This window comes from Salmo salar, chromosome 03 (genome assembly GCF_965601325.2).
Source record: "Salmo salar chromosome 03, fSalSal1, whole genome shotgun sequence".
Lineage (NCBI taxonomy): Eukaryota > Metazoa > Chordata > Actinopteri > Salmoniformes > Salmonidae > Salmo > Salmo salar.
Window position 1 is genome coordinate 32,500,362 of NC_138293.1, and position 21,047 is coordinate 32,521,408.

A 21,047-nucleotide genomic window follows, 5' to 3' on the forward strand; every position below is an offset into this window, starting at 1 on the left:
CAATGACAAATAACCCCTTTTAATGGTCAGGACGTGACAGTACCCCCCCGAAAAGTGCAGACCCCAAATGCACCTCAAAAACAACAACCCCACAAAAACAACCCCAAACTTAAAGGGAGGGAATGGAGGGTGGCCACCGTCAACAACGGTTCCTGTGCTACACCCCCCCCCCTCCCAATCCTCCCACTACGGAGGTGGCTTTGGGCGTCGCTCCCGTTCAGAAGACTCTAGGCTGGGGAGCGTCGCTGGAGCCTTCTGGCTGAGGAGCGTCGCTGGAGGCTTCGGGCTGAGGAGCGTCGCCGGAGACTCCGGGCTGGGGAGCGTCGCTGGAGGCTCAGTGCTGAGGAGCGTCCTTGCAGGCTCAGGGCTGAGGAGCGTCGCTGGAGACTCAGGGAATGTACCTAAGCAGACATGTTCTGGTCACTGTGCAAAAGTTGAGGGTTATGCCATATTTATTTCTATTAAGCGAAATATTGTTGTAAATGTAATCTCTATGACTGTTGATGTTATGTTGGCACAGTTCAACTGTTGTTCAAACTACAATAGAGTAATTTATTTAATTTGTTTGTCTTAGACAATACCCTGGTGCCTGGCTTCTTCCTGGAGTGGATTCTAGACACAAACAGAATTACTTTGCCTGTGTCTCATTGCAGCAGAACCGTATCCCGTGAACTGAATCCCTCTCGAGGGATTAGACTTTATGCTGGATTTCAAGCAGATGACTCATGAGGAGCTGAATGGCAGTTTGATCATGACAACACTCCTCCCACAGCTTTAAAAGTATTCCCTGATCACACTGTATGTTTCTTTGTGAATAGTAATTTTGTTCATGACCACCAGCTCTCTTAGCTACAGATTGTTACACCAGATAATGTGATTTAACCAAAGATTTTTGGTATTCATTACTCAAAATTACAGGATAAATACTGTTTGCTGTAGCACAGAGAATTTTCTACCAACCTTAGCGATGCCGTCTTCGTCCTTGATTCGGGGAAACAGGAGTCTCATAAAATGTCCGTGTCCAGTTGCAGGGGGTCAGTTTGAATTTAGAAAATGCTCCATTACTCTTTTTGCTCCATTTAATACATTTTTTTAATTTAACCTTTATTTAACTGCTCCATTTAAGTAATCCAACAATGTGTACAATGCCATCTTGTTTATTTCAAGTCTTCTCTCATTGATCGAGACAGGTATCTGTCATCATGAGGGCTACTGAGTGGCGCAGCGGTCTGAGGCACTGCATCTCAGTGCTAGAGGTGCCATTACAGACCCTAGTTTGATTCCAGGCTGTATCACAACCAGCTGTGATTGGGAGTCCCATAGGGCGGCACACAATTGGCCCAGTGTCGTCTGGGTTAGGGTTTGTCCAGGGTAGGCCGTCATTGTAAATAAGAATTTGTTCTTAACTGACTTGCCTAGAAAAATGTAATAAATCATGACACAGCACTTTGGGGTGGACACACACCGGTCTCAATCAATGAGAGAAGACTTGAAATAGATAAGATGTTGGTAAATCACATTAACTGTTGTAACAATCTGTAGCTACAGTTCTCTGCACTTGTGTGTCTCTACAAATGAGACACAGTGAAGTGTATTACACTGTTCATACAACAAATGTTGTATGTTTCTTTTACCCTATAACATTCTTGTTAAATACCCAGTTCTCTAGAGTTAGCATTAAATAGTGTACACTCCCCTGTATTTTAGATTTGGAAAATAAACTTTATTCGGATATCATAATGTCTAATTAGTCAAAAAAAGATCCGAATTTGGCTGCTTGTGTAAATGCAGTGATAGTCCTTTATCCGGCTTCGGTACACTGGCAATGATGTTCGGCATGGTGGGCTGGGGAAGCTGAGACTCTTTGTGCTTATGGCGAATGGTCTTGTCCTGTCTGCGGTGAACAGCCAGCTGGATAAGACTCTACCGAATGCGGTGTATGTCTTCTTAACCACCAACTTTTTGGCCCTCTTGCAGAAGATTTGCTGGTACTGCATGTCTCTTGGAAAGAAATGGTTGTGGTGTTAGCATTTTACACATTTTGTTAAAGGGACGTAGGGCAACATGTCTTTGTTGGTGAAGGTGTCAACCGAATGGGACTGGCTAGCGTATTGTTTAGGGACAAGGAGGGGACATTGGGAGCGGCTTTTGAGAGGAAAGATTAGTCAACAAAGTGAATGGGCTGGGTGGCTGAAGGTGTGAAAAGTCTTAGGAGTGCAGTTCTTACACAGTATGAATTGTTGTGTATGTTAAATTGAGGATAAATGGCACCTCAATCTCTTTCATATACAACAATACATTTACTGTCTAAGCCAACATTTACTGTCTAAGCCAACATTTACTGTCTAAGTCAGCATTTCCCAAACTCGGTCCTGGGGACCCCAAGGGGTCCACATTTTGGTTTTTGCCCTTGCTGATTCAAATAATCGAAGCTTGATGAAGAGTTCATTATTTGAATCAGCTGTGTAGTGCTAGGGCAAAAACCAAAATGTGCACCCCTTGGGGTATCCAGGACCAAGTTTGGGAAATGCTGGTCTAAGCACAACCCAGTCATTCCACAGTGCCCTGCTGAAAAATACCCGAAAGCGGCAGCATTTTGGCTACAAAAGCATGAGGGAGCGGGCACACCTTGCATTTATGGAGCATAAGATTGTGGGACAGAAACCAGCAGAGGACACTGAAAGGTATACAATCAAGACTCCAACAGTAATGTCAGAACCACCTCATTCTTCTCTCTGCAGATTCTCAAAACACAATGAAAAGACATGTCTACAAAAAGCCCCTGCAAAGGGCTACTATTGACAAGAATGATCTGTCAAAGTCAATGGGCTGGGGGAGGTTTACAGACAGTACTTCCCCCAGCCCATTGACTTTGACAGATCATTCTTGTCAATAGTAGCCCTTTGCAGGGGCTTTTTGTAGACATGTCTTTTCATTGTGTTTAAATACAGGGGAGTGACTCCAGATAACCTGAGTATTACAACGACAAAAAGTCAAAAGAGAAGAGGGGTAGATTAAATTGATTACATGGTCTGAAAGGTGCTCTGTGGTCCTACAGAAGTTCTGAGATTGCTGGATATTGTTCGTTTGAAGTACATAATGCCATCGTCCAAGTTTGTGAGCACGCCCCATCTACCTTAGCGGGGAGTATCTGCATTTGCTATTAATGCCGGACTTTGTGGTTTATTATGAGCAGACGAATATACAGGAAGTCAAAACTTCCCGATTCTACCAGTGAAATGAAAATGTGCTAGTTTTAGCTTGCGGTTTGGATAATGTTTATCATAAAAATGTAATGTTGTTAATATAGTAATGATTATATGCCGTGGCAGAGCATGGGTGAAATTCCCCCTTAAGCTTGAAAAGCTGGTGAATGGCAAGTTGAACGGTTGCTTCCTGAGCTTAAGGAGAATCGCCATATTCCATGTGTCCTATAAAGCCATATTCTGCTTCAGATCGTAGTCAGATATGACTGTACTGCGCAGCAGAGCATGAGCAAATGGCTCAGCTTCAAAATGTTAGTGATCAATTTAGTGACACCAGAGCCCTGCCCGTACCTTAGTTATGGATTAAAAACAGGCCTTACCCACCCCTAACATGAAGTTTAATGTCGGGTAGCAGAGCTCTACTTTGCAGCCTGAATGGAGAATATTTTATGTACAAACCAGTCCATGGGGGATATGAGCACAGATAGAATAATGAGACAGATATTTCACAGGATGTATAAATGTGAAGCATCCACTTGGCGTTTCCACTCGCTACCAAATATGGTTGTGAGAGGAAGCCCACTGGCCAGCAGTGGGAGAAGATGGAATGAGATGGATTTTGGCCGACATTCTGCAAATGTTGTCATCGATGAAACATTTGATCTCAATACAGTTTTCTGTTCTCAAAACTAGAATATGTTATGAAGAGAGTGGACTAAGTTTGTAGACTTTACCCTTTGCAAAAGTTTTTTAAAATGCCATTGTTTGTTCTGCCCACTATGACTAATTTGTTCCCGTTGGAAACGGCAGGCTCTGGTCCATCTTGTGTATAGCCAGTTGTATAGATTCCATTTGGACGGTAAGATGAAACGACTCAATATCGCGACCTGTCGGACTTTAGGCTAGTGAACGCGTTATTATTGTATTAGACTCACTTTAAGTATAATTGATTGTTTTCCTCCTCATGATCAATAATATACTTATTTATCATTGGATATTATTATTATAATACCGAATACAGCATTCATTAACGTTGCAACAATTAACACGGTGTGCAAAGCTGTTGTTTTTTTCTCCATCTCGACCTCGGACCATGTTTATTAAGATCGGTTTCCATCGGAGGTAAATAAAGGACGAACCAAGCTACTTCCTGTTTTGATATTTTTTTGGGGGGGTTGTTTCGTTTCACTATCGTAGCTAGGCGAGAGACAAGCCAGATAGATAGCTACAATGAAACGCTATCACTTTACTAACAGGTAGGCTGTTAATTAAAAAAACAAGACTGATACAACTAGCGATACCGACATAGCTACCGTTGTGCTTTGGAGATTCCAACTGTTTTTGTGATTGTGGGATATGGCACTGAGTTCTGGCGGTTGGGGTAAACCGCCTGGTCCATCCCCGTCCCAGTCTGATCATGGCGGGCCCGCGCTGGCTAACTGCAATACCGTTTTGATGTCGGTACGGGTGTCGGTTTGCCATTCGGGTATTCGACCGCTTTGCCTCCCAGGAGCTGGCGATGAGGCTCTCCGTCTTCAACTTAGCATGGACCCCAGCAAAGCTGGAGAGTTTCGGCTAGCACTGAGGGACATTAGCGGAAGCGGCCGTAGTGTGGTAAGATACAGTAGATCTAGACGTTACAGAGCAGTGTATCTCGACACCTGATGTAATGCCATGCAATACATTTCATGCGTTGACATGAGAAATTGCAGACATGTTTGTTGGTTGGAGTCACTGAATTGGAATGTTGTTTAACCACATACTACAGTAATCCCATTGGTGGGAAACGATGTCTTGTGGTGATTACAGTTTACTTATCTGTCCTTGTGTTTGTCTGTACAAGGGAAGACAAAATGTTATTTATGGAAGATTATTCCAGCATGTAAACAACTAAACATCAAAGTTAGCACATTGCCACTGGGGTTACAGTTTGTCCCTCTAAGGTGAAGTAGGTCCATATCCATGAAGTCCACAAAGATAAGAGATCTAAGCAAATTATTCTCTTTATTTCTTTCTCCCAGTTCATTGCTGAGTTTGACCTGCGCTCTGTGCAGTATGAGGTCAAGTCCCCATGCCTTCACGAGATGCGCTTGGCCACGCCCCCTCATGACTGTATCCGCTTCAACTTCCGCTGTGACCTGGAGGCTGAGCAGTGGGCCACTGTGGTGATGTCATCACTAAGAGAGGCACACAGAGGTCAGAGGGCATGGCAGTCTTTTTCCTCTTGTCTGCTTGCTTAGATGCATTCATGTCGTTGTGTATTAGGAGTGTCTTCCTAGTATACCATACTATGGCCAGCACAATTGACCACTCTCTCCCTCACTGTAGTTGCTGTAAATAGTTCCCCACATCCTATGGATGACCGACAGCAGCACGCAGCAGCTCTAGAACAGCGCAGCACAGCCTCCTTACCACTCACTGGTGAGTACCCTCACCACACGATTCCCCAACTCTCTCTTTCTACAACATTTGCAAGACTACATAGGGTACATTTTTCTGTGTGTGAATGAACATGTTCTCTCTCTGAAGAGGAGCTGTGCTTGGAGCTTGCCCGGGCGATCGAGGCAGGTGACAGCCAGGGTGCTGCTCAGCACGCGTCTGCTCTAGCTCGTCAGAAGGCAGTGGTCACTATCCAACTGTCTGAGAAGTGTTACGCCGAAGGAGAGATAAGGTGAGAAGTAACAGGCAGTAGCTTGGGAGTAGTCCAAAAGAACATGGATAATTTGTGCTAATGAAGTTTCATGTCTCTATTGCAGTTTGTCTGTGGCAGTGGAAGACATCTCCTCTTCCTGTTGCGTTACAGTGAAAGTCTTTCCCCACATGACTGTCGCAGCACTCAAGCAGCAGGTCAGATATATTTCTGTCTCTGTTTGCTAGAATACTTGGGCTACATTCGGCAAATGAAACTGTCCACGAATCTCTCCTCTGTCATTGCTCTCTCTCAGGTGTTTTTGGAGTATGGCTTTCACCCTCGCGTGCAACGCTGGGTGATTGGACAATGCCTGTGCACAGAGCCTAGGTCCCTGGCCTCGTATGGGGTCCAGAGGGATGGGGATACGGCCTACCTTTACTTGGTCTCAGCCCGCCACGCCCGCCTCACCCGCCAGCTATTCCAGCAGGACCAGGAGGGTGCCCAACTCACCCCAGCCCCCAGCAACGGGCCTCTGTCCCAGGACTGGAGGGGCTACAGCACCCTGCCCTCCAGGCTCAGCCACAACACCCAGGGTAAGTTTACCTCTTGGCATGCACTTACACACATGCGCACACATGACTGAACTCCTTTTTCATTGTTGTGATTGGCTGTAGGGAGCACCGGAATTGGGACCGAGAGGTTGGGTACGAGTGAGATCCGAGACGCCCTCAACCTGGAGACGCTGCATCTAGACGATAAACCTGATAAGCCCAGCAAGGCCAGTAAAACACAGGTCAACCCCGATGTTTAAATTTGTGATTGACTGTTTTTACGCAAGATGATCGAGTTGAGCACCTACTCTTCCTTTACTTGATAGTTCCATGTAGCTAGTGTACCGCTGAACATCACTGGTTGTGATACACTAATAGAAAGTTCCTACTCTCACACACATCCTCTCTGTCCTTCTGATCTGCAGACCGAATGGGCGTGTCCCTCCTGCACCTTCATCAACAAGCCTACACGACCAGGCTGTGAGATCTGCAGTACAGCCAGACCTGACTCACGCAAGCACAGCCGCATACAACAGGTACTGTATCTATTGCATGCCTACAGACAGATGGCACACACTGTTATTCTCCCTTTAGTAAACTACAGTATTTTCTTTATTCTCATCTGTGTGATAAAGGAGAAAGGAAGAAGAGAGGAGCAGATCAGTGCATTGAGCAGTTAACTGCCTCAACCGTAACCTATACAATAACCTGGAAGACTGATCACTCACACACCAACTTAGAGCTACAAACCCACCACCACTACTGACATACTATGATGACAAACCTCTGGACGCTGCAGCACAGACATGGAACTCCACTTGCTGAGGCTCACGAAAGGAACTACCTGTATAGCCAATGAGCTGGCTTTTGACTCTGTGGACATGAGTCAGCATCCTTTGCCTTGTGGCAGACTTTACCATTTATTTATTTTACATAAGGGATGGGGGGGGTGGACTAGTCCAATATTTATTTTAGAGGGGTGGGTGGTGCTTCCCTCCTCCCTCTACCTGATATATCTCAGATGAGATAATATTATATATTTTGAAGTTGGCCAACTGTGAATGTTGATACTTTGAAAGCTGAAAAAAGCTGTTTTTAAAACCAGGGCCTGTATTCAAACAGTCTCAGAGTGCTGGCTGTCCCAACCCCCCAAAAAATATTGGTAGCCTTGGTCTACTTCTATGCGTAATCAGGTGCATGTCTTTACTCAACATTGAGTGCTCCAAACAAAAAAGACTGAGTAAATTTGACAACTAAAAAATGGAATGAAATAAACCGAAACTTGTTTCTCACAAGTGTAGCATAGGTTGTGCACTCCGCAAACAGTGTCCACTTTGACAATGAGAACGGTAAACGACTAATAATACTGAATGCATTCACAGAAACTACCGTAAATAAATTAACGGTAAATGTACTACTGGTGATATGGGTGTGGCATCCTCGCGGCCTCCAATGGATTTGTACACTGAGACAGGCGCAAATCAGACAGGTCTCGTGTGCCATAAAAAAAACACATTTGACTGCTCGACTAAAATCTTGGTCGACGAAACAATCGACCAGTTGGCTAAATGGGGTGAGCCCTACTAGGATCAGATTAGATCATAAATAAATAAACATTGGGGACCTGATCCTAGATCAGCACTCCAACTCTGAGACGATGAGGGGATTCGATTAATGCCCCAGGTGAACCGGGTAAGAGTTGATCGTGTTCGAGTTGGAACCAAGCGTGAGCCAGGTGCCCTGCTTTTGACGGTGAAGTCAGCTCAAAGCATCCATGATGTAGGTTAAGCAGGTGGGGTAATGAGTAGGATTCTGTTTTCACATGCAAACATGATTGCGTGGATAAAAACACTGACAATGAAAACTAGTTAAATTCGAACAGGTATTTTATGTAAAAGATGTTTCTGAACGATGCATCAGGATGCCTTGTTGACATGACTGAGCGGCGCAGATTGCTGTTTGATTTGAGATTGGCGCTTCTCTCTCACCGCTTTTGCCCGTTCATGGTTCAGCTTAATCAGGCACCCTCAGTGTGAATACAGGCCCAGGTCTCATCTGTCATTGGTTGGTGCCATATTGTTTTATAGGTGGGGAATTGCTTGCTAGGAGGCTGTGGAAGTGACAGGGTTTTAAAGTGCTTTTATTTTTTATAACATTGTATTTAGTGTTTTAACAGAATGTTTGGCAATGTTAATGTTGGCGCGTAATGCGTTTCACCTACTTGCCAATAAGTTTCTGTCTGAACTGTGATAGTGACAATGTTTTGTCAGAAACATGACTGTATAAAATGGTGTTAACTGAATAAACGTAAGTTAATCAAGTTTGAATTCAGTTTTTATTTGAGCATTTATAAATTAGTGTTCAAGTACTTTTTTTATTTTTTATATTTGAAAGTAAAACCAATTCTTAGTTCATCCAGTAGATGCAATTATGGATGTTTTTACTTACCATGAGGTTGGCAGTAGGATGTTGCTGCCTCCTTAACATTCTATTTTGCCCCTTCCAATGTCACTGGTACTGTTGTTCAGTTTGATCAATTAGCAGAATATTCACGAACATAACTAAGAAACATCCAAAACAGTTTCAGTTATGTATTTGGGTATGATAAACCAAAACCATCCCATGCACACAAGCCTGAACCCAATACAACCTTATAGTTGTAATTCTACCACACAAGCCCAACCTAATGCACTTAACCACTCCCGGGCATGTCAGTCATCCTAATCCTTGGTGAAAGGCCAGACCTGAGCACACCTCAGTTCATTCCATAAATGCAGGTCTAGAACCCATTTCATACTTCAGGATAGGTGGAGTTCCCATAACGGCAGGTCTGGGACCAGTCTTCCCCCAGTTACCTTTTACTTCCAGAAGAGGATGTTCCTGAGCAGCAGCCAGCAGGGGTAGATCAGCAGAGCCAGGAGCGTATAGACCAATGAGCCGTAGAGGGCGTGGTCCAGAATGCCCTATGAGATGACGGACAGAAAGAGCATCCAACCGTCTTGCAGAGTACTGCCGGGGCTCAGCAGCACCATGATGGCTGCAGACAGAGCCCTGGGGAGAGAGGGTAAAGACAATACTACAGAACTCTGGTAGGGAAACTTAACAGTGGAGCACCATGACTGCAGACAGCACTCTGACAGTGAAGGAGGGAGCGAAACATTACACATACACACAGGGGCGGAAATCCCGGGGGGGACGGGGGGGATACGACCCCCCCATCCTTGGAAAAATATGATTTGTCCCCCCCAATATATCACTGAAACATAACTATGTAATTTAAATAATATTAATAATACGCAATGAAAGCAATTGTGCTGATTATAGACACTTAATAGCGTGTTTTTAAGTTTCAAAAGATTGCGACCCCCCCACCCTTTGCCTCACAATGTTTTGATCCACTGCCAGTTCCTTAGTTGGCAAGGTAACAGAGGGGTCGTATCTACTGTCTGAAAGGCACTCAATGAACGTAACTGAAGTGAGGTTACTCCAGTCAATCGCGCACACACACTAGCTGAATATGCAGAGCTAGCGCGCAAATATTAACTATTAAGCTAGCTAGTACCTATTCCATTTATGTGGCCTTGTCAAAGATGGAATCTTTGCTATCGTCAATTTATTCCAAGATCAGCATGCAGATGATGTAAGTTAGTGCTTCAAAGTCCCTGCGATAAGGTTAGCGATAAACTGAAGTCCAAACTGAACAGAACTACACTCCTACCATTGTCTTAAATATATTTAATGGTCTCGTTGCAAAAGCTAAATTGTCGCAAGGGAACTTTTATTTATTTATTTTATTTCACCTTTATTTAACCCGGGTAGCAAAGATTATAGCAAACACCACTGAAACGGAATTGGTGCTCGCTAGCTTTGCAAATTCAGCTATTGTTGGAAGCCAGCCAATATGAAACAAACTATTAAAATTACAAAAGGTAGCAGCATATGTTGTGTAAATGGTGAACTCATACAGCTGTCAACTCTTGTCATTTTAATCCGTTTCACATTTGCTAGCTACCTTTTAGATCGAAGCCCAAATAGAATGATAAAAGATAAGATGATAGAAGCCCATCTCCTACTGTAAATAACCTACACACTGTGTGTGTGTGTAGCCAGCCAGCCAGCCAGGTAGAAAAATGGCAGAAAAATAAAAGACGGACATCAGAGTATTTTTCAGTACACCAAAACGCAAAGTAAGAACCCTAGTAGCCTAATATCTCAAAGACTAGTTGATAAAATGTTCATAAGAAAGAAATGAAATTCTAATGGAAATGTTTCACAATGATATCATTAGGCAGAGCAGGCAACAGATGGCACACAGACAGCAGAGTTGGGGACAGATATGCAGGGACAGACTGGCAGAGACAGGGAGTCTCAGGTAAGTTTGTTGAGTCTTTGTTTGGCAACATTATGAAAGGTTCTCCATTTTTTTTACTTGTAAAATAGGAACATAATTGGAAAATGCCATGGATACCCCCACTCAACTTAAACTGGTGACTGAACTAAGATTTGTTAAAGGCAATGGTATTGCTGTTGTGATTAGTTGTGTAGTTTTGGGTACCGGTAGTTAGGAGTACGGCAAACACCTTATTTCTTTGGTTCCTCAATATACATTTACCATATTACAATGTAGGTTATGTGTTACAGCACTACTTTTGGTGTCCCCCTCAGGAATTGCTCTTGAGAAAATTTAATGTAATTGTCCCCTCCAAAGTTGATATCAGATTTTCGCCCCTGCATACACAATATCCTCGCACTCAAGGAACAGTGGAACAAACACTGCATTGTGCCCTTAGGGCTCGATTCAATCCGTAGCACAGAAGACCTGCTCTACAGCGCGATAGAAATGTAAAGGCAATGTTCGCGGAGACTGATTTCACGGTAAACACTGCATATGTCGGCCAAATCGGGAAATAACCTTTCAATTTCAATAGCGCTACAACGCTGATCTACAGAGCTACGGATTGAATCAAGCCCTTAGGCATTAAACTAGAGTGCAACATCAATGAGAAGACACATACTGAGAAGTATTACTTCTATAAGAAACACAAAATCCCTGTTGATACTTGGTGCTAACATGCAACCTTTGTCCTGATGATGTCCACATTTAGACCAGTGTAGACTATTAAAAGACCCATTGTGATCTGATTGTGATCAGCTCTTCCTGACCACCTCTGTAGTCTTTATCAATAAAGTGTAAACCGATCTGGATGGTCAAACCATTGAAATAATCATTATGCCGGCCTCTAAAATCATTGACAGGTAGCACAATATTGACTTATGGCATCAGTAACTGTCTTAAGATAAAGAAATTCATTTTATTTTTAAACAATATCTGTTAAACGTGCATACTGGGAGGCACCAGCTAATCTGATGAAAATGCGGACACAATGGAGGGATAAGAGATCCATTTTAATACAATGTGTAGAGGCGACCAAGGGTGAAATTAAAATGTAAGTGTTCTCGTCGAACCACAACGCAATTTGGAACATATCCCACCCCTTTTTCATGCGGGTGACAAGTGGTAATGTTAAATAACGGTATTGTTTTTTTGGCATTGTGTTAATTAGTAATAGGCTCAACTTTTACTGGTACGGCGTATCCCCACTATTTATTTTGCCGAACCGGCTTACGCAGAGAGTAGTGACCGAGACGCGTCCAGACAGCAGTGGACGCATCTATTCAGACTACATGTGATTAGGTTACACATCTAGTTGTTTAGTAACCGCTGCGCCACTCAGAAGGCCCTTCTATATTTCATTTCATTCTATGATTACACCTAGGCTATCAAAAATTGCGTGCACACAGGGAGTCCCGTACCGGTAAGAAATTAAATTTACTTTCACCCCTGGACGCAACAAACCTTGATCAGATAATATCACAATACTCACGTTAGCGCAAGGTGTCACTGAGGCTGGAGTTACAGAGAGGGACATGGTGAAATGAAATAATTTACCGCAGCCACAGTATCTTCAAGGTGTGTGTGATAATTGGGGAAAACCTGGCATAGATGCATATTGTTAGTGTGTGAGACAAGATAGTTATGCAGGCAGTGCAGTTTTTTTCAACAAGCACATTGAGTAGCCAGACATAGAAAGAGTAGCCAGCCACACAGCGAAATTATTGAATACCTTCCAAAAAATGAAAATGTGTGCATTCAGTGTATTGTTTGTTTTGGGGGATATTATCTTGGCCTATATGATCAGGAGAATTTTCTCAGTAATCAGGAGTATTTTCTAAGTAAGAGAACATTAATAAACCTTTTTTAACATTTAACCTGTCCTCTCTTGTGCTGAAAGTATTTTACTGCAAGATATGTTGCCACAATGTTTGTTCTTCAAATTAAAACAGAAATGGAAGTAAATAGCCCAAATAGTTTTTATTTTTATTAAAGGTTAAATTTCAAATCAAACAAATTGTGTGATGAGCAATTTTACAAATGGAAAAGTAGGTCTCTCAAATAAACAGAATAGATGCTCAATTAAGTTCTGGGTCCATACATGTTAAGAGAAGAGAAAACAACATCAGTTAAATTTGTGTTTGCAACTCTGTGAATTGCAGTATGTCATTTATTTAAAAAAAAAAATACTTTAACATCTGACCCACATATTTTTTTTTTTAAGAATCTTGTAAGAGTCTGCTGACTTCAACAAGCTTCCTTTTAAAGAGGCATTTTCTCAGCCATCTGCACTACAGGTATGATTGAAGAATGAAGGAAGTGTTAATCATGGGCTTGGCTACACAGAAAGCAGCAGTTGACTACTCTGTTGTCAACACATTGATTAAATCAGTAGACCTGTATCAATATCTCTGAAAATACCATATAAGTATCATTAGCTTTTACAACAATTCAATCTGTTTTCTTTTATCATATTTTGGACCAGTGTGAGAGTATCGCTCCACTAGCCTACAGTGGGGGGGAAAAGTATTTGATCCCCTGCTGATTTTGTACGTTTGCCCACTGAAAAAAAAAGGATCAGTCTATAATTTTAATGGTAGGTTTATTTGAACAGTGAGAGACAGAATAACAACAAAAATATCCAGAAAAGCGCATGTCAAAAATGTTATAAATTGATTTGCATTTTAATGAGGGAAATAAGTATCTGACCCCCTCTCAATCAGAAAGATTTCTGGCTCCCAGATGTCTTTTATACAGGTAACGAGCTGAGATTAGGTGCACACTCTTAAAGGGAGTGCTCCTAACCGCAGCTTGTTACCTGTAAAAAAGACACCTGTCCACAGAAGCAATCAATCAATCAGATTCCAAACTCTCCACCATGGCCAAGACCAAAGAGCTCTCCAAGGATTTCAGGGACAAGATTGTAGACCGACACAAGGCTGGAATGGGCTACAAGACCATCGCCAAGCAGCTTGGTGAGAAGGTGACAACATTTGGTGCGATTATTCGCAAATGGAAGAAACACAAAAGAACTGTCAATATCCCTCGGCCTGGGGCTCCATGCAATATCTCACCTCGTGGGGTTGCAATGATCATGAGAACAGTGAGGAATCAGCCCAGAACTATACGGGAGGATCTTGTCAATGATCTCAAGGCAGCTGGGACCATAGTCACCAAGAAAACAATTGGTAACACACTACGCCGTGAAGGACTGAAATCCTGCAGCGCCCGCAAGGTCCCCCTGCTCAAGAATACATATACATGCCCGTCTGAAGTTTTCCAATGAACATCTGAATGATTCAGAGGACAACTGGTGAAAGTGTTGTGGTCAGATGAGACCAAAATGGAGCTCTTTGACATCAACTCAACTCGCCGTGTTTGGAGGAGGAGGAATGCTGCCTATGACCCCAAGAACACCATCTCCACAGTCAAACATGGAGATGGAAACATTATGCTTTGGGGGTGTTTTTCTGCTAAGGGGACAGGACAACTTCACCGCATCAAAGGGACGATGGATGAGGCCATGTTCCGTCAAATCTTGGGTGAGAACATCCTTCCCTCAGCCAGGGCATTGAAAATGGGTTGTGGATGGGTATTCCAGCATGACAATGACCCAAAACACACGGCCAAGGCAACAAAGGAGTGGCTCAAGAAGAAGCACATTAAGGTCCTGGAGTGGCCTAGCCAGTCTCCAGACCTTAATCCCATAGAAAATCTGTGGAGGGAGCTGAAGGTTCGAATTGCCAAACGTCAGCCTCGAAACCTTAATGACTTGGAGAAGATCTGAAAAGAGGAGTGGGACAAAATCCCTCCTGAGATGTGTGCAAACCTGGTGGCCAACTACAAGAAACGTCTGACCTCTGTGATTGCCAACAAGGGTTTTGCCAGCAAGTACTAAGTCATGTTTTGCAGAGGGGTCAAATACTTATTTCCCTCATTAAAATGAAATCATTTTATAACATTTTTGACATGCGTTTTTCTGGATTTTTTTGTTGTTATTCTGTCTCTCACTGTTCAAATAAACCTACCATTAAAATTATAGACTGATCATTTCTTTGTAAGTGGGCAAATGTACAAAATCAGCAGGGGATCAAATACTTTTTTCCCCCACTGTACCTATTGTTCCTGCAGATAATAGACAAAAAGTCTACCAGTGTACAACTGATGAGTCAGTCACTTTAACATCACTGTCTGGCACGTCCTGATGGAGTTCATATCAAAAATACAAACGAGAACTTTAGTTTACTTGTCCCAATGCGATATCATAGACATAACTACATTGTATGATTTATGAATGTAAAGGATATGAGATCGCCTTTATTCAGTCAGTTCCACACCATTTATAAACTAGTCAAGCTTGCTGTTCGTCAATCAAATCAGAGTAAGCCTATGCGCCACCAATTTGTGGCTGTGTACGAATTGCAAAGGAAAATAAATGAATGTGCCAGAAAACAATAGGCTAAATGGATTTCGACTCATCATGACGACATTATATGGGACGTGCAAATTGACTCACAGACGATGAAGGAGCATCATGCTCTCACCCTTCGTGTAAAGAAATGTGACTGCAACCACAGCGTACACAACACACACCCACAGGTACCGGGAGGTGGGACAGACAGTCAAACCAGCAGTGTTTCCCTGTCATCGCTCACTTTGTGATTGACAGGCACCTGTCCTATCAAGATCGCTAGAAGCTCTGCTGCCTATTTTTCTGATATGCGAATTGAAAAAGTAGCCTAGTTAATTTAAGTGGAAAAAGTACCCGGCTTATAATGAGTGTGTAACCGGCTCTATAGCCGACAGCCAGCGCTAGTGGGAAAACACAGGTTGTGTTTTCTTTGAGTGTGTGTATTTGAGAGGGAGAGAAAGAGAGGGATGTGAGGGTGTGTGTGTACCTGTGTGTGTTGTGTGGCAGGGCCTGCTGTGTAGATGACAATAGCAGTGAGGACCACAGTTTCAGTCTCAGACACAGGGAAGTGTTGCACAGCCATCTGCTGTGAGAGGATGGGGAGGGTGTACAGAGCTACCCCTGTCATATGACTGATCACTACTGGAGTCAGTATAGACAGGATCCCTGAGCTGATGGAAGGACAGAGGAGGAGAAAGTAAATTCCAACCATCCTCCCCTCTTGGCCAGGTCTCCCTTCGGAAAAAGGTAATCTGACCTCAATTGGTGTACCTGGTTAAATAACGGTTAAATAAAACTAGAATCCCCAAGGTCCCAGAGGTCAAAGGACACACGCAGCAGCATGATGACAGCCAGCTGACCGAAGGTGGGCATGTAGTAACCACTGGAGGAGGCAAAGCGAGAGAGTGAGGGCATGAGAAGTATAACTGGTGCAGACGCTCCAGGAGGTTGTTCAGCTTCCCGTATATCCCCTCCAGGAGCCTGAGGATGAGGGACACACACAGGCTTATTTGCATGGAATTTTAAGAGTGAAAATGTCACCATAGAAATTACAAAAATGTTAATGTTTTCTGATCATCTGAATTGAAGCTTGGACATCAGTAGCTGACCTGCCGATAGTGGTGGTGTCGGTCTTGTACTGTCTGAAGGTGTTGATGCCCCTGACGTTGGCAGCCTCTGTGGTATCTAAGGAATGGGCCGTGGTCCCTCCAGGGCCTCCCGCTGGCCTGCTTCAACACCATCATGGTCTGGGCCGCGTAGCTGTAGCCCGACCTCATTCCTCTGGAGCTGGATGGAGAGAGGGCAGTCAGCATGACAGCCAGATAATTACACATGTTATTACTGGCTCATCCTTACCTGACACAAATACAGAGGAAGGGACAAGCTGAAATGTTTGTGGTGTGCTATTATTAGACCTCTGAAAACATTTTTCCAAATCGAAGTACCTTCTGCAAGTATATCAAATTAATTACTCACTGACGTAACTACTGGCATTTGGACTTCCTCCTTACCTTTCCCTGGATGGTACACAGGTATACCATCTTCTGGCAGAAGGCTTAGAAGAGGTTGGCCAGGTCCAGGTTTGGCAGCTGGCCATTGAGCCCCTCCTTAACCAGGTGCAGACTGGTGATGATGTCAGTGCTGCCTGGATGGAGCCACCTCTCCCCTGCAGCGGAGACCAGTCACCACCTGGGGGACCCAGAGTGAGGCACAGTGGTGGCAGGTTTGGGGTTGATGGTATAGAGACATTGAGAATACATACAGAGTCCATAATGGTGTCTCTACGACTGGTGCATTTCAGGGTTACATCATTACAGAGATGCAGGTACTGACCAGTGGTGTTGGTGTGGTGGTATCCCTCGAGCCAGGCCTGCATGCCGATCAGGTCATGTTCATTCGCCAGAAAGATATCCTTAGCCCAGTGGATCTGACCTGAGAAGAGACCGAATCATTGACTGATTAATTAAAGAAAGAAGGTAGGGGTGTATGCTTGTGTGGTGCTTCTCCAATGGTCTGTGTAAGTAGTATGCTTACTCCTGAAGTACTGGGAAAGGCCCAGCCTGGTTGTTGTTGTTTCCCTCACTACAGGGGGCGCTCAGCACCAGGGCTTCAGTACGAGGGGCTCTGGGGGCCCGCAGGATCCCATAAATGTTAGTGCCATGCACCATCTGACCGAGAGAGACAGACAAACAGAGAAAAGGATGAGTGAGAGAAAGAGAAGAAATTAAAGCCTGAGAGGAAGGAATGCATCTGTGTGAAAGTGTGTGCGCACTGTGATCAAATTAAATGCATGTTTAGACATCTTTGTCTTAGCACACACTCGCATATCTCTCTTTGTTTTCATCGGGGAAGGGAAGTTTGCAGGTGAAGCTCTGAGTAAACACTTCCAGCCCTTGAGACTGCATAGTATACACCAGCCAATCCACCGGCATTCCACTACAGAGGAGAGGAAAGGAGAGGATGAGAAACGCAGAAGGAATGTTATGGGAGAGGACAGGGGGATTATATCATTCTTACAGCTGGAATTGTGATAGGTAAATTAAGCACTGAATGTCAAAGTTGGGGTTAGTGATAGGAAGGGCAGATCATTTTTCCTGACCTTAGTGATAGGCAATAGGAAGAAGGCTTATCAGGCTGACTCACCCTACTTTTATAGGGGAACAATTTAAATGATACCCTACAAAGTGGATTGGATACATCAAGAGGATGCCCAGTTACATTCCATTCCACAATGGATTCTCCCTCAGGATTCTACAAGGACTCACCAAATTGGTGCATTGAAACAGGTGAGAAGGTCGGTCAGGGCTCGCCTTTGTTTGGGTCAGACAGCAGTCCCATATTGTTGCCTTGTACCACTCACACTGGCTCAGCTGGACCCTTGGAATCTAAGACTCACACAATAATATTCAATAATGTAGCGTTAGCTTTAGCGCTCAACATCGTTAACCTAGCTAGTAGCTAACGTACCTGCTAACCCAATATTGATTGGTAAGATGTGTTAGCTGGCGTCATAGAACCAGGTACGTTGCACACGCAAATCCTGAAACGGTGTTTATTTTCAACCAAACAATGTGTCTTAATACCTCTACAAATGTGTAGTTATAAGCCAGAGCCTACCTCTCTGGCACAGTAAGGGTAACACCCAAGATGACAGGTGCAGCTAGGCCATACTGCGCTACATGTTTTTCCTCGTTTCTTACCGTACTATTGTGTGACCAACTCAACTCTCGCTTTAGAAAAAAAAAATCACTTTACATTTTGTTCAGTATACATAAATATAGATTACTGTATTGCCATGTATGACTGGCTCTCCCTGTTGGTTTGGAAGATGACCTTAACAAAGTTTCACAGAAATCCATTTAAAAAAACACACAGTTCAGGTGATGCTACAAAGCAGGTTTATTTTTGCTGACTGATTTATCTGATGTAGACCCTTATCTATGGCTCTCTGTCAACCAATCATCTCAGTCAAGTTTATGGATCATTCAAAACACAGACAGAACACATCAATGGGTTTAGATTACATTTTTTTATAAAGCATTTCATACAAAAGCATAACACGATTGTACAATAAAATAAAAATGTTTACTCCATCTGCTCCTCTACCTCCCCTGCCTTTCACGCAGACCAATCTACCCCAAAGTCCAAGCTACATCACTCTCCAGTCAGCGCAGACACCACCTGTAGATGCTGCCTCACCACCTCGTCCAACACTTTGCTGACGCCCTTACAGGCCGTCATTGCCGCCTCCATCAGTGTCTCTAGGTGGTCCTGGTGGAGTCGGGCGTCCATCTGTAGCAGGGCGATGTGCCCGCCACGGGGCAACAATGCCAGGGCCAGTGATGTGCCCCCTCCACTCTCTTCAGCATGGCACAGGTCTGCCAATGGGGTCTCATCCACAAAGCCCGCAGTGCAGGCGCACACATAGTCACGCATGGGGATGCCCGCATCGACTACTGCCAGAGTGGCGGCGTTCACACACGCGCTGTAGTTCCCTCCATCTGACTGCAAGATCTGAGAGGGAAGAGGGAGTGTGAAATGTTTCAATTCAAGTCAGGTTTTTTTTTTTAACCCCTTGTTTCAGGGTTCAAATTGATGAAGAAATCTCTATACCCGAGAACATGAAACTAACCAAACAAAACTTAAAAATTGGTTCCAAACCCCAAAGACAGGATAAACAACCACTTTCATTTCACCATTTTATGAATAGCATCAGACTCCACCACAACCCATTTCATAGTTCATTCATATCTGAAATAGTGTGGTACCTTGACATAAATGTCTATTTGAGAGCGTGGGTACAGATTAGTCAACACCGCTGCCTCGAAAGTCTGCTTGAGGTGAAGGCTCATCTCTGTGGACTTGCGATCCCCATGGGGTCTTCTCTTCCTCTCCGCTGTACTGAAGGTCGCCATGCTGTATTGGCAGTTGATGACAGCACGGTCATGGAGGGTCTTGCTGCGGGAGCCTCGCACCTGGAGAACAGAGAACATTTGATTTTAAATAAACTCCTCTCGAACCCCCTAACTGCAGTCTCACTGATTCTTCAGTGAGATTCTCAATCACTGCATTGGTGGCAGCAGTGGTATACCCTCACGTTTTCTTGGACCATAGGTGGAAAGTGTAGTCTCCCTGTGTATACTACCATATCTGCCAAGAGGTCTGGACCCTAGGCACAGGTGGAAGTGCGCAGGGTGGCTAGTTTAGCTCTCTAGACTAGAACAAGGGGGCCGAACACATTTACGTTGGCTATGTTGGAAAAATTACAATTTGGATAAACAAATTGATCTGAAATGCTAGCCGAGCTGAAGCAATTTCCGTAGGTAATTAATCTCAGTTGTATGTTAGCATGTAACGTTAGCTAACTAGTTATCTTGCTAACACGCTATTTTAGCAAGAAACTTACTTCATGAGGACCATACACAACTGCCAGCGCTTTGGTATTTCCCTGTTCTATGTACGCAGACCCGTCAGCTTGGGCAAATACACCCATACGAGCTTGTACTTTCCGCAGTTCAGCAGCTTTTCTTCCATCAAGACGATATCCTTGATCTGACAATAATTCCAGGCCGGCCATATTTTTAACGTTTGAACTGGCGATAGAATACTACGCACGTGTGTTATACACTACATTACCCACACGCCCACTGGAGTAGATACGGTGGCTTTAGGCAACCGAAATAGTGATGTACAGTTCGCGAATGAGTCATTATTTTTGAACGACTCTTTTTACTGACTCGATTTTTCGTCTTTCTGCGTGACTCGTTCATTTCAGTCGCTCGTTTGACCTACTAGTGCTGGTTGCAATGAGTCAAACAGCAGGATTAATACACGCTCCTACGTCTCAGCGGCCCCAGAGATGTGCTCCAACCACTAACCGTCTGTCATATGAGCGCAGTAAAATAAATCATGAAATAAGCATGGAGAAGAACAATACATGTTTAGAACTGATAATTATTCACATGATGCAAGAATGAGTGCAATTAATTGATTATTGAATGTTATGGACACAGCCTCTTTGTAGAACCAACACATACACAGCCTCTGCTCAAATTACTCGAACTCGAGAACGAATCATTTGGGACTGTGCTTATCACCAAGCAATGCATTCCGCCAAGAGTTGTTCACAATATAGTCTTGTTGCGCCACAACTAGATCTCGTTTCAAATGTATCAATAAATAATATTATTTGTATGCCTAGCAATCAACAAATGTACATTGTTTAAAGCACACGTTTACAAGTCTTGTCACAAATGATAGCTCCAATATACCCCCTATGGTCATCGACTCGAGTTTTCTGTTCATCTTTCGCTGATAGGTGGTCCTGCGTGCTCTGGGTATTAATGACTCAAAT

General features: G+C 43.7%; 2 protein-coding genes and 1 pseudogene across 3 annotated transcripts; 1 reads left to right on the forward strand and 2 right to left on the reverse strand.

The window, feature by feature from the left end:
• The first annotated feature begins 4,361 nt into the window (after positions 1-4,361).
• On the forward strand, positions 4,362-8,709 carry LOC106599747 (ranBP-type and C3HC4-type zinc finger-containing protein 1). Of its 2 annotated transcripts, none has more exons than XM_014191047.3 (9): positions 4,362-4,820; positions 5,228-5,402; positions 5,535-5,627; positions 5,736-5,877; positions 5,963-6,053; positions 6,152-6,431; positions 6,513-6,631; positions 6,815-6,925; positions 7,025-8,709. In XM_014191047.3, the coding sequence occupies exons 1-9, from the start codon at positions 4,563-4,565 to the stop codon at positions 7,067-7,069; spliced, it is 1,314 nt and encodes a 437-aa protein (XP_014046522.1). In that variant the 5' UTR covers positions 4,362-4,562; the 3' UTR covers positions 7,070-8,709. The 2 variants fall into 2 exon arrangements, with proteins under 2 accessions (XP_014046522.1, XP_014046523.1); XM_014191048.3 differs by having other exon boundaries at positions 6,513-6,616.
• A 6,191-nt stretch (positions 8,710-14,900) lies between these two features.
• LOC106599651 (GPI-anchor transamidase component GPAA1-like) lies at positions 14,901-17,625 on the reverse strand (annotated as a pseudogene).
• A 1,079-nt stretch (positions 17,626-18,704) lies between these two features.
• exosc4 (exosome component 4) lies at positions 18,705-20,698 on the reverse strand. Its single transcript, NM_001140832.2, is given in 3 exon segments — positions 18,705-19,207; positions 19,462-19,668; positions 20,100-20,698. Coding segments are annotated over 3 exon segments (738 nt in total). The 5' UTR covers positions 20,271-20,698; the 3' UTR covers positions 18,705-18,847.
• Positions 20,699-21,047: the final 349 nt, after the last annotated feature.